General features: G+C 43.2%; 1 protein-coding gene across 3 annotated transcripts in view; it reads left to right on the top strand.

Annotated features, from left to right (window-relative positions):
* DOCK5 (dedicator of cytokinesis 5) overlaps window positions 1-16,515 on the top strand; it is a 111,701-nt gene that overhangs the window by 19,450 nt on the left and 75,736 nt on the right. For all 3 annotated transcript variants that reach the window (XR_013225760.1, XM_077305075.1, XM_077305077.1), the window contains exons 2-5: window positions 4,371-4,454; window positions 10,429-10,469; window positions 14,649-14,704; window positions 15,280-15,376. Coding sequence is in view for 2 of the 3 variants with exons in the window: in XM_077305075.1 (XP_077161190.1) it covers window positions 4,371-4,454; window positions 10,429-10,469; window positions 14,649-14,704; window positions 15,280-15,376 (278 nt within the window). In the remaining variant the exon portion in view is untranslated. The remainder of the gene's footprint in view (window positions 1-4,370; window positions 4,455-10,428; window positions 10,470-14,648; window positions 14,705-15,279; window positions 15,377-16,515) is intronic.

Below are 16,515 nucleotides of genomic sequence, written 5' to 3'. Positions count from 1 at the left end.
AGTGAAATTACAAAGAGCGCTATATAAATGTTTTCAGGCAGTTTGGTGGCTTGTTGAGGGAAATTCATCTATGAAATAAAGGGAAGCATTTTCCACGCTAATGGCTCAGCTGTAGGACTTTGATGGTAGCCATTAACGGTTTGAAATACCTGGGACACCATTCTATGCCATAGAAGTGCAGTTGCCTCTGAGTTTTCTCTCATTCCTGCTACACCAGGCTCCAGGTCATGGCTTCCATCAGTTTTTGAGGGTATCATGGCTTCCAGCACCTTGTATCCCTTGTACCTTTTTAGTTTAGAAACAAGAAAGCTGGACCTGGCTAAAGGAACCTGACACTCCTCCATGACCCCTTTAAGGAATCTGCCTGTGCCCTGAAGCTTGCATCACTACTGCCTTTATCTTATACTCAGGGTGGTTTCTGTAAGCAATAAAACTTTACAGCTGGCCAGCTGCTCTGTTTGTCCCTTTGACCTTCCATGTTAGAGAATTCCATCAGACCTTGGAGGGGCTTAAATGCAATCTTCTTGAAAATGGCATGTTAAAACTTACCTCCTTCTCTCCCACCACGTGAATAAATCCCAGCATGGGCAGCTGTTTTGTGACGGGGCTTACGTCACACTAACATATTTAGTATAGCATGAGCTTTCAGGAGCCCCTCTCAGTAGATGAATAAAAAAGGTTATGAATCACAAGGATTCAGGTTTGTGGAATGGTGTTTATGCGCCGTTATTCTTAGTCCACTCCCATTTCAACTACTTAAGCTCCAAGCTAAGGGCAAAGAGTAGTGAGAAAACTTGCAGAGGGGGGGAATCCTGCCCCCTTAATTATTGCAGCCTGGTTCATGTTATTACTGCAGTCACATGTTCCTCCTACATGCATATGCATACACTTGTGTGAAGGAAAACCAGCATGCGTTCCCTTTATAGAGGAAACTGGGGACCATATCTGTAAATTTATGTGGGGCTTAAATCACACATGACTTCACTGTAAAATGAGAGTTTCTTGGTGGACTTGTAAAGAATCAAGTTTATGCTGTGCACAGCCTTGTATCTGTGCTCACTGTAACTTTAATTTATTTATGTATTATGTCTTCCTCAGTGTCTCTTTTGTTCTTATATTATAAAGTGAATTATTCTATATAATTTCCCACCAAGTTTTCACTTATAGTTATCTTCCTAACATTGCCAGCTCTGGGTTGGTTGAGAAATTCCTGGAGATTTGGGGGTGGAGCCAAGGAGGGTGGAGTTTGGGGAAGGGAGGGGGTTCGGCAGGTATGAGAGGCCATAGAGTCTGCCCTCTGAAGCTGCCATTCCCTGGGATAAAATATGATGTGTTCTTAATATATACAATTATTTTGGTTGCTGTTAATTTGAAAGAGAACTGAACTGACCTAGGCACACGTCTCATCTCTCCAAAAAAGCATTAATTTCTAGACGGCAGCTTGTGCTGAGCTGTCTCCAAAGAAATAAGCTGCACTGGGTGAAAGTAGTAAGGCTCTCAGGAAAAATTCCGGCAATTTGTCTTTCATAAACTTGTACAGAACAGCTGGGTAAAAGAGTTCCACAGACACTGACTCTCTGTTCTTGGGCGAGTCAATCAAAGGGAAATAGCTACTTCAGGTCCTGCCCTCGCGAGCTGCATCAAAGCTATGTTTCTTTGTTTGCAGACATCGTCTTTTGGACTAGAGAGCCTTCCTCTGTGACAAATGGCAGTCTTCTTTCTTTCTTTCTTTCTTTCTTTCTTTCTTTCTTTCTTTCTTTCTTTCTTTCTTTCTCTCTCTCTTTCTCTCTCTCTTTCTCTCTTTCTCTCTTTCTCTTTCTTTCTCTCTTTCTCTCTTTCTCTTTCTCTCTTTCTTTCTTCCTTTCTTCGCTTTGCTCCATTAGGATGTGAGGGCATTGTCTACACCAGGGGTAGTCAACCTGTGATCCTCCAGATGTCCATAGACTACAATTCCCATGAGCACCTGCCAGCGTTTGCTGGCAGGGTCTTATGGGAATTGTAGTCCATGGACATCTGGAGGACCACAGGTTGATTACCCCTGGTCTACAAAGCCTTTTTCAACATTTTGAACATGGAGGCACCCCTGAAATAATTTTTCAAGCTTCCAGGAGCTCTGGAAGTAATGTCAGCCGGTCACACCTCCCTTTCACACCCCCACAAATGCTGTGTCACAGGAAGTGTTAATAAGCAGGCTGGGGGGGGGATAGGAGGAGGTTTAAACCTGGAGTAAACATGCAGGCTCTGCCCCCCCCTCCCAGGCACAGAAAACACATGCCTCCCAGGCACAGAAAACTCGTGTTTGGGGGGGGGGGGGCAATGGAAGTGGCCGATTCCCTAGCTTGTGGTTGAGTCCATTAAGCCAGGCGGGGAAACCTATTTCCAGGCTGTCCACTTGTATGTATTGCTAGTCTTGTTATTTAAAAGGAAACTCGGTGTATATTATTTCCGGTGTGGCAAACCACAGTCATTGTGCTTGTATTGGCTCTAAGCCAGGAAGCAATACACTATAATACAAATGGATATAGTGAATTTCCTGATTTGATCCTTAACAGGTTTGCAACTTCCAAAGAGCCACCTTTAAAAAAAAAATAAAAACCTTCTGAATGTTACTGGGTGTCTAGAGATTTTGTTCTGCTTTGTGAATTTCTTTCCTGTTATTGTAGACTGTCCATTAACAGAGCATCCTTTCTTTTAAAGGAGTTTCCTTGGTTATTTTTCATCTTGTGGGATGGCTGGTATTGTCACGTTAAAGAGAGAACTAAGGTCAGATTCTTGCTGAAACCCTATTTGTGGTTATAAGTGGGTTTCAGATGATGGATAAACACAAACTTCCCTGCCTATAGAAAATAGGAAACAGGGTCACAGGGTCAGAGCAGAGGAGATGCTGGGAAATTCATGACTGGAGCTTCCCAGCTGCAATTTGAAGCTGATATTAGTAACAGATAGTTCAGTGTTTCACTTATGATGGTTCAGTGAGACTGAGAAGAGTTTTTATCAGTTAGAAGCCTCTCCATCTTGAAAGCATAAACTAGAGATTGAAATGCACTTTGACAAGCAGCTGTAGTGGCTATTCCCAGTGCAAAGTTCCCTGTGCAGAGATATCTAGGTGGTAGAATGCATTTCCTTGAAGTGCTAGTTTTTATGTGCATGGGCTTTTTATATAGGTAATTAACTATTTCTGCCACCTTGAGCAGAACTCTGGAGAGGTGGCATAGAAATCTCATAACTAAATAAATATTTTCTGTGGATGAACATTTATGAATGGAACACCCTTCTCACAGGTATTTGGCTGGCACAGCATGTACTACGTTGGCTAAAGATATATTTTGTGTCCCCGAGCTTTCCATTTGGCATGGTTTTTAGCTTTAAAATACCCCTCCAGTTCTTTTTTTTTTTTTAAGCATCTTTGAATTCTTATGCTCTGACTTTTAACATTTGTTCTCTTTTTGTTTGGGATTGTTTCCACTTATGGTAGTGTCAGTTCATTTTTTAAGAAAAAAATTGTGGTTGTATTTATTGGATTATCACTATTGTTCTGAGGATTCTAAGGAATTTGCATTTAACGGCTGTGGTTTAACAAATGATTTCTGTTTTACTGCTGATTTGTAATGCTTTTGTAATTGTAAGCTGCCTGGAATGCCTTTGGGGAATGATGGATGGAAATGCTTAAATATTCTCCTATGTGCAGCCTGAAGTTATATTTCTTGGGCTTCTCAACTACCTCAGTACGAAATCCGTGGTAGAAACGGGATTTGAACTTTTAAGTATCATGTAAGCTCAGGAGAAAGTAATGAAACCCATTTTACCAATAACCTGTACAATAACCCTGTGAGGTAGGCTAGTAACTGCCACAATTTCACTCCATAAGCATCCTGACTGAGCTGGTAGATTAATCCCTCTCCTGATCCCCATTTTTATAATTGCCTATTGTATGTTTTGAGGGCCCTATAAACATGAATTAATAAATCCACGTCAGTGTCTTCAAATCAGTTCCTTTTACAGACTGAATGGGAACAACTCTGAAAGTATGGCTAATTCTTTCCACACCCAAAACAAAAATTGTAGGAAGTCTGAATCCTTTACCTCTCTACCCCAACCAGCCCTTTCTATTCATCCTTCTTTAGTTTCACCTAGGGATGCTCTGGAATTGCAGGTCATCTCCAGACTAAAGAGATATCTGTCCCCCTGGAGGAAATGGCTACTTTGGAAGGTAGACTCTATAGTGTTATACTTCACTGAGGCGTCTCCCCGCCCCAAATCCTGCCCACTCCTGGCCGTACCCCCAAAGTCTCCAGGTATTTCCCAAGCCAGAACTGGTGACCCTTGTTCTACCTCACTTGTTTACTTTTGGTTTCTTTTTCTCCCCTTAGCAATCTATAACTACAATGCCGCCCAGGATGTGGAATTATCTTTGCAAGTTGGTGACACCGTTCACATTCTGGAGATGCATGAAGGTAAGTGGATGTACAGTGTCCAGCTGGGGATGGGAGGGTCTGTAGTTCAAACTCTTGGTTCACCTAATGCCTTTGAAAAAGTGGGATCTGAAGCTTAGGCAAGATACCCCAGAACAGGGGTAGTCAACCTGTGGTCCTCCAGATGTTTATGGACTACCATTCCCATGAGAAACTCATGGGAATTGTAGTCCATTAACATCTGGAGGACCACAGGTTGACTACCCCTGCCCTAGAAGAGTAAGATTCTTTAAAAAGAGAAACGGAAGGGCAGACATAAATGTTGGCATTTTTAAACAAATCAGATCTAGGTTTCCCAGGCCCAGCTCATTTTCCATGAAGCCAGACAGCAGCTGCAGGGAATTAATATTGAAAGCAACTCTAGGGCCGTTTCAGCCCAAGGGTTTAGTAAGGGAAGGGGCCGAAGCATTTCTTCATACCATTGTCCCAATCTGAATGGGCTCCTGTGGTGCTTTAAATATTAATCCCCTGCAACCACCATCTGACTGAGAGGGAGGTCTGGGTTCCGGAAGTGACTTCTTTAAAGGAACATCTAGTTTCAACCTGAGTATCTGTGAAAATGGGTGCCAGAGTGGTCCAAAAGGAGAACAATAGGTTCCAGAAGAGGTTATTACTTTAATAGTGGACCACCCAGGGTTTTTGGTTTTTGGTTTTGATGTGTACTTACAAGGCCATAAGAGCTGACCAGCAGTCCATGTCACCCAACATCCTGTTTCTCACAGTAACCAGGTATTTCTGGGAAGAAGGGCATGTAGTCAATAATTCTGTTCAACTTTTACCCTTTACCAGCTGGCATTCTCCAGCTAGCATGCTGTTTCTAATCAACAAGGTTCCACTTAGTTATCTTGTCTAAAGATGACTGATGGACCAGTTCACCATGCCTTGTAGCAGTAAACTCCATTGACTAGATTTGTGTTTTCTGAACGACTCTTTTCTTCACACATTGTGAAATGAGCTCATGTAAATCATGCATTTATTTGAGTGTGGTTCAAGATACAGTCAGTGAACAACAACAAATGAGTACACGGCTTATAATTTCATGTGATTGTGTGCAGACACAGTGTTTGCTAAGGAATTTAACATGAAAGTAACTTGATTACCGTTTTGCTCATTCCAAGTCTTTTAAGAATTCCTCCACATATATTATCTTGTCTTTGTATAGCAACTCTTTTGCAAGCAGATAGCATTTGCACAATATTGACCAAGCACATTGAAAGGGCATTATCCAAGTTGTGCATGATGGGCCCTGGTCTTTCTTTGTGATCTCCTATCTAAGAATCAACCCTGCTTAAGCTTCTAAACTCTAACGAGATTGGGCTAGTCTGGGCTATTAGGCATCACTGTCCTGATATCAGAGGAGGTCTGACTGCCCTTAGCCCAATTAATGGAGAACACAAAGATAGGGCTGAAGACCTTCTTTGGACTGATCTGTGAACAGTGCGTGTTGAACTTTACACTCGTGCCAGTAGGGCATAGTTTTTATATGACACTTTGTACCTTTAGGTTGGTGGAGTGGTGTTGAATTCTTTTGCCAGAAAAGGATAGAGTTCCTGGTTAAAAGACAAGATGATGGGTAGCATTAATTTATTTATTTAAAACATTTCTGTGCTGTTTTTCCGGATGAGCCTCTTGTGGTGCAGAGTGTTAAGGCAGCAGACATGCAGTCTGAAAGCTCTGCCCATGGGGCTGGGAGTTCGATCCCAGCGGCCAGCTCAAGGTTGACTCAGCCTTCCATCCTTCCGAGGTCGGTAAAATGAGTGCCCAGCTTGCTGGGGAGTAAACGGTAATGACTGGGGAAGGCACTGGCAAAGCACCCCGTATTGAGTCTGCCATGAAAACGCTGGAGGGTGTCACCCCAAGGGTCAGACATGACCCGGTGCTTGCACAGGGGATACCTTTACCTTTACCTTTATGCTGTTTTTCCATACAAATAGAGTCACCCCCCCCCAGGCCACCCACATAGGGCCAACATTAAAACAGCATTTAAAATAAAGTATAATGAAATAAATATACAAATAATAAAATATATCTAAATAAGTGTATGCAAAATAATTCAATGAAAACAGGTATGACAACACAGCAAGGAAGGGGGGCTTTGTGCTACTTACTCCGTGGCTTCTCCTTTGTGTAACTTGCAAAGTATTTGAGAGGAGCTGTAGCCTCTTGAAAAAGGCTGTGAAATGCAAAGTTTTTCAAATCATGCAGAGCTAACGGGAAGCATTTGAGGTCAACTGCTTTGAGTGGGAAGAGCACTGAGAGAAAGGGTCATAAGAGGCAAGGTGCTGGAAAATTCAGGGCTGGCTTCTCCTAATGATTTCAAAATGTTAAAATCGGCTCTACGGGAACCCAGTTCAGACAGAGGTTGCGTGAAGGTGGGGGATTTAACCCTCCTCCCTCTATTTGTCATTTCCACTTGAAACCACTGCTTGCCCCTTTACTGTAATTAGGCCTTAGAAGGGCGGAATGGGCTGTTATCAGAGTTTTGTTCAGTGCCACTGGCCTTCTCCTCCACCCCTGAGCGGAACCCCCCCCTCTTCCTTTCCTAGTGAGGCTGATATTATTACCATTTAAAAAATCTGGGGAGGACCCAGTCACAGATCTCGCCGGTTATAGTGTGTTTTTACCCCTGATGCACGTGCCTGGTAGGAAAAATGATATCTCGATTGTTGGGAGTCCTCTCCAGCTTGTGAATTGTTTAGTTGTGTGAGCAGCAACCCTGGCAAGCTGGTCCCCCCAGCTCACCGCTCCCTCCAGGCATACCCAGCCAGCAAAACCAGCTGCTTGCTTAGCAGTTTGGTAAGGCGGCCAGTTCCTTTTCACTTTGTGCCGACCTTGGCACTGGAGACAGCTAGCCGGAGCCTACATGTCAAAAGAGATTATGTTGCTGATGGGGGGGGGGGAGTGTGTTGTGAGGGAAGAGGGTTTGCAGGAAGCAGTTTTCAATATGCAAAAGGGGCCAAAGTAATAGCTGACCTTGCAAGTGGGGGGAGAAGGAGACAAAGCAAAGTAAGTGTTTTATCTGAAAAGCCGGGTGTATCTTTTCCTTGCCAGAAATGCAAAAACCAGCAAGCTAAGGCAGTGGAATGAAATGCTATGAGCTTTGGCAGCCATCTCTTGTAATGGATTACTTCCACCCCTAAATTTTTCATCTCTGTTTCCACAGCCAGCAGGATAACCCAACTAAATCTTATCATTTTAAAGTAGTGCTTTGGAAGGTGTTTTTATGAAAGAAGAAAAAGAGCTGTTTTTTATACCCAGCTTTTCACTACCTGAAGGAGTCTCAGAGCAGCTTACCTTTTCCTTCCTCTACCCACAACAGCCACCCTGTGAGGTAGGTGGGGCCGAGAGAGCTCTAACAGAACTGCTCCGAGAGAAAGGCCCTAAGAGAACTGTGACTAGCCGAAGATCACCCAGCTGACTGCCTGTGGAGGAGAAGTGGGAAATCAATCCCAGCTCTCTAGATTAGAATCTGCCACCATGCTGGCTCCCAATGCTACAATAGCTGTATTAGGAACAGATAGTAGTTAGAAAAAATAGCATTTATGATGTTGCCTAGCGAGTTCATGGCAGATATGATAATTGGACTGAATGGGGCAGGGGTATGTGTCCGGGCTCTCTGTGGTAGGGATTCTGCTGAGACCCATGGCCTACTGGAGGGCCTGAAGCTGACCAGAACCCTTTGGCCATCCTGCGCCACCAGGCATGAAATGTGTTCCCAGAAGGTAATAGCAAAAGGTAATATTATTACATTGCCTAGCACGGCCCAGTATTGCATGGGCCCCCGGAACGATCTTCCATTTCATGCTAGGAAATTCAGGGAGGGGATGCAAAAGCAAGGCATAACTCTTTAATGTTTTCCCCCCAACTTGCCAGGGTTTGCCTCACTGCCTACTTCATGTGAGTTGTTTGTATCTGTGTCCAAAGGCGGGGGGGGGGCACACTTTGTGGAGGAGCTCGAGAGACCACGTAGCCTACTGTCCTCCTCAACCCGAAGCCGGCCCTGACTTGGGACTTCTTGGCCGCCAGGTCAGCTTTGAAGGTTGCACACTCCGCAGGCAGCATCCTCAGCCATGGTAGTTCAAAGGCTGAGGAAGAGTGCTTGTACTCGAAAGCTCACGCCTTGAATAAATCTTTGTTGGTCTTAAAGGAGTTACTGGACTCTGATTTTGATTTGCAACCTTGGCATTCTTGTGCATTCCTGTTCTCCAGCAGAAGTCGCTTGAGAGACTTTGGTCAGAGAAAATTCCCTGTGGTGCTTGGGCAATAAAAGCGTATTTCCTCATTTGACTTTGCACTACAGTTATGGGATCTGATCTTTAATAGGTTCCAGAAGGATGGCAAGATCTTTTCAGCGGTGCTAGTAGACATGCTTATGGCCTGGGCTGCTAAACTGAAGTCTTGGTTCTTGTAGCTCAGTATTGTTTCCTTGGATAGGGAGTCACTGTCAAGATCTTGAGACTTTGCAGCTGTCCATGGACTGCTATTCCCATGAGCCCTGACAGCATGTGCCGGCAGGGGCTCATGGGAATTGTAGTCCATGGACATTTGCAGAGCCACGGTTTGGCCAACCCTGTTAACCAGGACAGTTCTAGCTAGAGATGCCAGGGACTGAACCTGGGACCTTCTGCATTCAAAGCATGCAGTCGCTGAGCTTCTCTCCCTGTGACTTGCCCGAATCTTCAGAGTGGCTTGAGCTATAAATCCAAATACACAAATAGGACAATGTTAGCATTTGTCTGGTCTCCAGAAGGAAAACCAATTTCCTTTCTGCTAATAAAAATTTGTAATGCAGAGCTTGAGTAGACAGTTTATGTCTGGATGTCACAATTATTAATAGAGGAAAACTGTTATGCTGGGGTGATTTAAAAGAAAATCACAGATACGGTAGGAACGTGCAACATTAACTTTGCTTTGAAAACACACTGAACACTTTAATGTCCTTTCTGTGCACTTATCATGATCAGAAAAGCCTGCTTGTTCCTCCGGCTCCTGCATCCTAACAATTTACTCAGGCTTTGGAATTTGGAGGGCTTTTTCTATTGAGTCATAGCTGCTTGAAGACTGTGTGTGTTCTTCAATTGCTGCTCTTGCTCCTTGCAGTATTTATTGAAGAGCTGACTTGGCACAGTTTGTTCCTTGGCTTCTGAGGCTAAATCTCATTTGTTTTTCGGCAATGCATATTCATGCCAGTCTCAGCATCAGTACTGCAGACGCACCATTCACGTCTGTGCAAGACGGCTTTGCCTTGATTCATTTTCCTTCATGTCTTTTTGCTGCCCCAGTGCTCTTGCAGACCAGGGGACACACACACACAAATGTTTCTTTTCAGTCTTATCAGGGCATAATTAAGGATGAAGTGAGGATTTATGCCTCTCGTCACAGGGGAGAGCCAGTTTGGTGTAGTGGTTAGGAGTGCGGACTTGTAATCTGGCATGCCAGGTTCGATTCTGCGCTCCCCCACATGCAACCAGCTGGGTGACCTTGGGCTCGCCACGGCACTGATAAAACTGTTCTGACCGAGCAGTGATATCAGCACTCTCTCAACGTCACCCACCTCACAGGGTGTCTGTTGTGAGGAGAGGAATGGGAAGGCGACTGTAAGCCGCTCTGAGCCTCCTTCGGGTAGGGAAAAGCGGCATATAAGAACCAACTCTTCTTCTTCTTCTGAATATGCAACATGAGGAAGACTTTGGGTATAACTGTATTTATCTATACCATATTAAAGCCAAGTTTACACCCTACTTAGGGTCCCCAAAGTGGCAAATAATCTAAAACATGAAAGCAAACTTATAGAACAATTGAATGAAATGCACAGCTGGGAAGGAGGGTCAGTGAAGGTCAGTTGACAGAGCACCAAACTAAACAGGAGAGACTTAATTGGCTGGCAAAACATATAGATAAGGTCAGATGATTTTTGACTAGGAAGAGTCATGCATTGTGTCCCCTTCCTTTACAGATTGGTACAGAGGATATACCCTTCGAAACAAGGCCAAAAAGGTATGTATTTCATCCCCCCCCCCCACTAGTGTGTTTATATTAAACCTCATCTCCTCGGGCTAACAGTTGTCGTCGTGTGATTTTCAGCAGTACTTTCTGGATCATCTTCCACATCCTTATTGCACTATTATCCTCTCCACTCTTTCCAAAATGTCGCAGAGCTTTGTGGATGGTGCAGATTCTACAGTTTCATGATTGTACTTTTAGATGCATGACATGGAATAGGTGAAGAAGTGAGTGCCGTGAGAAATTCAGGAACCAGGAGGTTATAATCGTCAGGTTTCGTTGTGGCTTTTGTTAAAGAAGCAAGCTCCCAGCCCCTGTGCCTGCAACCCATTTGCTTGAATTGAGAAAGCCAGCAGAAAGGAAACAGAACAAGATTTGCGCAGTCCGTCTCCCGCTTATTTTGTCAGACTGCTCCCAGACAAACAGAATTCATTCTGTCTCGCCTGTTTTACAAAACCTATTCAACTGAACAGATTCAATACACGCTGGAAAAGAAAGTCTAAAATGTTGGGGTTAAGCAGCGAAATACCTTCTTGCTGAATTATCAAAGAGCCATAGATAAGCTGTGTCTGCATTCGAGCTGGATTCTCTGAGACGTTTGCTTGATGACAAGAGTCGGTGGCAAGAGCTCTCCGTGGGGTGTGGCTGTTATACAAAGCGTTCATTATTTGGTTCCTTGGCTGCGAGGGTATTGTCTTATTAAGTTGGAGCCTGATCCAGTAACAGCCATTTCTTTGATTCCACTAGAAAGGCTTTTATGCAATGGCATTTTTTGACATTCATGTCAACAGCTAATCTGCGCAGCAGAGATAATAGATTTCTGGTAGAGAAGTGGTGTATACGGGGCCCAAGTGGGACTGAAGCTATGATTGGTTAGTTGCTCTAGCATGCCTTGATTGAGGTGAAACTTCCTGTTAGGTTTTATTATTTGGAGATCAGACTTTGGAAATCTTGGTAAAGTTAACTGTTTACTGGCTGACTTCATTTGATAAACGCCTAGTTTATACAACAGGATTGCTTGTGGGTGGAATCCAAAAACAGAAGCCTGTGTGTACCGTTTGAGAGAGCCAGTTTGGTGTAGTGGTTAGGAGTGCGGACTTCTAATCTGGCATGCCAGGTTCGATTCTGCACTCCCCCACATGCAACCAGCTGGGTGACCTTGGGCTCGCCACGGCACTGATAAAACTGTTCTGACCGGGCAGTGATATCAGCGCTCTCTCAGCCTCACCCACCCCACAGGGTGTCTGTTGTGGGGAGAGGAATGGGAAGGCGACTGTAAGCCGCTTTGAGCCTCCTTCAGGTAGGGAAAAATGGCATATAAGAACCAACTCTTCTTCTTCTTCTACCGTCAGTTGGGTTGCTTTGTTGTGGTGACTGTTTCTTCTGAGCTGACAACTTTGTGAAGTGCCCCTTTCTTTCCTTTTACAGCTTGTCTCCTTGAGACTTGCCTTTTGGACCTGAAATTCCATTTGTATCGCTCTTTGAAATTGCCTTGGTGTGTTGTGATATGCAAAGTTGCTGATTTGCAGTGACCTCTGATTTTAAGCAAATAACGAAAGCAAGCAGATAGACTTGAGGTTGTGTAACTTTTGCATATGGGAACCCAGGCTTCTGCGGATCAGAATCCAATATTCTTTTAGAACTCTGATGAAGCGCAACGCCAGCTATTCCCCTGCTCCTGCGTTTTGGTTGTACTGAAAATCTTTTAAATTGATTTTTAGCACTGGCTAAGGAAATTGTGGCTCAGGTGACCCATTTGCCTCAAATTGGGGGTGAAGTCAGGGAGAGACCAATGATCCAAGGAAGATACAAGCTGAGACAAAAATGTACCACTTGGGCAGTCTGCTCCCAGCCTTTTGGAGCGTTCCGCTCCCCCAGGAAAAAAACTTGTATTGTATATTACATACTTGTTCTGAACTATATACAAGAATCATTCAAATATTTTCAGAATAAAACATTTATTGGACTGCCATTGGCGATTTTTGTCTCCAATTAGGGGTAGGCAGGTATATGGGGAGCAGCTGTTGCTTAGTTTACTTTAAATGTGATCTTTTGGAACTATCAGAAATTGTTCTGAGGGTAGGACAAGCTGTTAGAAGAAACACGGCTGTTCCTGAGAGTGGCAATGCTGAAACAAATTCCATCTCTGCTTCTGAAGTGTTTGGAACAATTTATTGTGTGCTCTGGGGCCATTATATTGTGCACGTTCCTCCTCTGCATCATTGGGTGCAACTGAGGGTGGGGAGGAAATGTAAAAGTTCAGTGGTATCAGAACAGCAACTAAGTTGTACTCGGTTCTCAACAGGAATGGGGCCATTTTCAAAGGTAGCCAGGGGTTTCTTGCAATGATTCATTCTTCCTACAGTCAGTCCTTTTTCTTATGGTTTCCACGCTAGTGCAGCCTACTTCCGAAAAGTCTAGATTTTATTTCTTCTTGCATGTGGTGAATGTGTAGACTAGTTTCATGTACACATTTATAAGGGGACACCCTCCCCAAAATAAAAGACTACAATGAGACTCCCCCAAGGATTGTCCCAATGCCAGATTTCATTTTCAGTGGAATTTACCTAGATCCAGCCTGGGCTGGAAACCTTCCACTGGATTCCTATGAGTAATGGGCCCTTGTCTGTAAGAATTACTATCTTGCAGTGTGGCCATTGTGTTGAAGTGAGATAATCAATGCATTCAGCTGCTTGGGAGTGCTTGTCTATTGACGTTCTGAGGAAAATGCCACTTGGTCTTCTTAGATCTATGAAAGTGATTGCAAGCAAGTTAAATCACTGGATAGCAACTGGAGTCCCAGTAGGATTTAATCCTTCTGTACTCCTCAGATCTTCAATTCACAAATGGGTTGTCTTACTGGAAGCACTTTCAGTGGGGAGTTGTGCTTGAATGTTGTCTGAGCTGCTAATGGCAGCCAGTACTTTGTCTAATCACATCAGACATTTAACAGTTCAGGATTATAAATGATGCCTAGCCATATGTGGCCAGAATCCCAAGATTTTTGGGACTGTTTGAAGAAATCAAATCTTTCCTTCAAAACATCGTGTAGGGCTCAGAGTTTATAGGTTGTTTAGGCTGTTGTGTGCCTAGCTGCTTTTTCAGCCTGACTCTTTTGTATTCATTCATTCATTCATTCATTCATTCATTCATTCATTCATTCATTCATTCATTCATTTTAAAATATACTTGTTGCCTCTCCAGACACCTGATGGGGGCATCTATACCTGCTTGAGGCCTCATAGTTCCTAATCATTGTTCCTTGAAACCCCATGCCTCTGAAAGTCATAGCATATTTAGGATTTGCAGCCTACTGATGAGTAGGCGAGAGTATGCCAGGAATCAGATCTTTAAAAGAGTGCCTTCCAGTGTGTTGTGCAGGCAGGTAGAAACTCTGAGTGGAGTTGTGTGAAATAACTTTGTTTGTTTGTTTATAGCATTAGTCAGCTTCCTTTCTCCCTTGTGGAACTCAAAAGCAGCTCACAATCTATGCATTATAAAAACATGATAATAAAAATGAGTTACAAAACTCATAAAAGTCATAGTTTAAAAAGCTTGTAGCACATCCAGCAAGGTATCTTACCATACTACAAGAACCAAGAGGTTGGATCGTCTGTAGTTGAGTGGTTACAAACTCTGGTTGGGAAGCCTAAAGTGTGGGCTTCCTATATTTGATAGGGTCCAAGAGATCCTTGTTGTCTTGGGGAAGAGTTTAGGATTTATGCCAAACTTAACAAGTCAAGTCAAACCAGAAAATAGAAGATTAACCAAAACACCCCAACATTAAAAATAAGTATATCCAAAACCTTTTACAAATGTTCTCAATCCCAAGACATGTATCTATCAAGCAGGCTTCATGAAGACAGAAGACAGCATTTTTTCACAGCTGTATTAACTGGCTTCTTCTGAAATGATGCTACCAAACTTATCATTGTTTCTGGAGTAGCCAGTTAATACAGCTACAAAAAAAAAAAAAAAAAAGCTTTCTTCCATGTTCATGAAGCTCATAAGACAGTTTGGCCAGTCTAGCTATGTGGAAATGACTTGGGGAAGTTTTTAACCAAATGCAGATCCTGGAACTCTTTAGCTATAAAACTGTCTTTCTTATGGAGGTGGCTGCATGTGCCCTGCAATGACTTTGTTTTTTAAAAAATGATCATGTTTTGCTTCCAGGGTATTTTCCCATCTACATATATTCATCTAAAAGAAGCAACTGTTCAAGATGGCGGGTAGGTTAGAAAGACTTCTTTTTTAAAATTTAATAAAAAGAACTTGAAACATAATGCACCTAACCTTTTCTAATTCGATCACTGATCTCTCCCTTTCCTGTCCACCTCACTTTATAATACCCTACGAACCTAACCTGCCTCTGTCTATAAAATTCTGCCTTTTTCTCTCTCTCTCCAGATCTAATTGTTTCTTCTTCTGTCTCGTTCCATCACAGTCATACCATTTCATACATTTCTAACCCCCCTCCCCCCCCGAAGCTGGTATTCTTACCTTTTAAACCATTTGTCAAGAACTGTTTACCCAATTACACCTTTTATGACATTATCTACTGATCTCATATGCATTATGTCATGGACTATAGCACTGCTGTTTTGTCTCTTCTACTGAGACTCATTGGTTTTTAGATGCTCATTTCACCGACGGTTCATTTAATTGCTTCTGAGTGATCTTTGTATCCTTACGTTTGATCATACGGAGTATCTCAGGGTAAATCTCAAGCATGTGCATTAACTGAGGGAGATTATTGTTTAAAATAAGTAACATTTTATCTTGTGCTTTCCCTGCTTGTTTCTAGGCAAAACGAGACAGTAATTCCTAGTGAGTTGCCCTTAGTCCAGGAACTGACTTCCACGCTACGAGAATGGGCAGTTATCTGGCACCAGCTCTATGTGGTAAGCAGTGATCCTCTTCTGTTGTTTGGATCTTTGCTAATGGAGGAGCAGCACCGTACCTGGAATATTTGGAGAAATGTACTTGGTCATGGTTCAGACAAGCTGACAAGCTATTGGCACCACTGTTTGGTTTTCCACCCAGTGCATTCTGGGAATGAAGTGGGTTCACGTTTTCTCTGATGCAGGGAGGGAGGGGACTTTGTGATAGGAAGGTTCTCAAGGTGGAATGGCCCTCCCAAATAACTATGAAATGCCCAAGGATATGCCTAGCGCTGCTCTTTTACCTTTTACAATATGCGCTGAGTAGGTGAAGCAAGTTAACAGGGGCCATACAGAGACCCCTGTAAATGTGCAATTGACTGTCTGAGCTGTGGCCAAGACACATAGCTTCAGCTGTCATGGATTTCTCTGCTTAACATGGAGATTTTGCACCAGCTGTGCTTCTTCCAAGACATGGCTGACTCTGGCATGGGAAAGTAAACTGACAGAATCAGTGTTTCATCACGGCTGAGCAAGGCTCGGCTAGGAGCCCTAAAGAGCGGAGGTAAATGTTGAGTAATAGTCAGACTAAGATCTGGTAGATGTGGGGTTCAGATCCCCCCAGTAATGAAGTTTGTTGAATGACAGTAGGCCAATCATTCTGTCAGTCTAAGTTTCCCCACGGGTTTGTTGTGAAAGTAAACAGAGAGCAGGGGAAATTGTGTGTTGCTTTGAGCTCAGTAGTGGAAAAGTAGGATATAAATGAGAGAGACCTTAAGATTAGTTCTTCCTGAGAGAATAAATCTGTCCTGACTATACCATTTCATGCTGCAGTTGGGGAGCTACAATGATAGAATTGCCGTTTCCTTATAGATAGCCAAAACTGAACATAAAGGAAAAGAAAAAACGTTTAGTGATCTCTCAAGCACATAATTCCAAAGGATTTTTTTTTAAATTAAGGTCACTGAAAAACTTAAGCAATCACAACGGGGTCCCAGGTATTCAATAAACCCATTTTTCTGAATCTTCTTCACTGATTGCTTGCTATTCTCAGTTATCACCTTGGCGATTGCTCCTGTTTGATGGGGTTGCTCTTAGGCTTAAGAGCAACCCCATCATTCATGAGCAATTGCCAAGGGGACCAAGGTGTATTAAATGCA

Source organism: Paroedura picta, chromosome 12, assembly GCF_049243985.1.
Source record: "Paroedura picta isolate Pp20150507F chromosome 12, Ppicta_v3.0, whole genome shotgun sequence".
In the NCBI taxonomy this organism is placed as follows: domain Eukaryota; kingdom Metazoa; phylum Chordata; class Lepidosauria; order Squamata; family Gekkonidae; genus Paroedura; species Paroedura picta.
The sequence above is the reverse complement of the archived record's forward strand: the minus strand, read 5'-3'. Positions and strand labels throughout refer to the sequence as shown.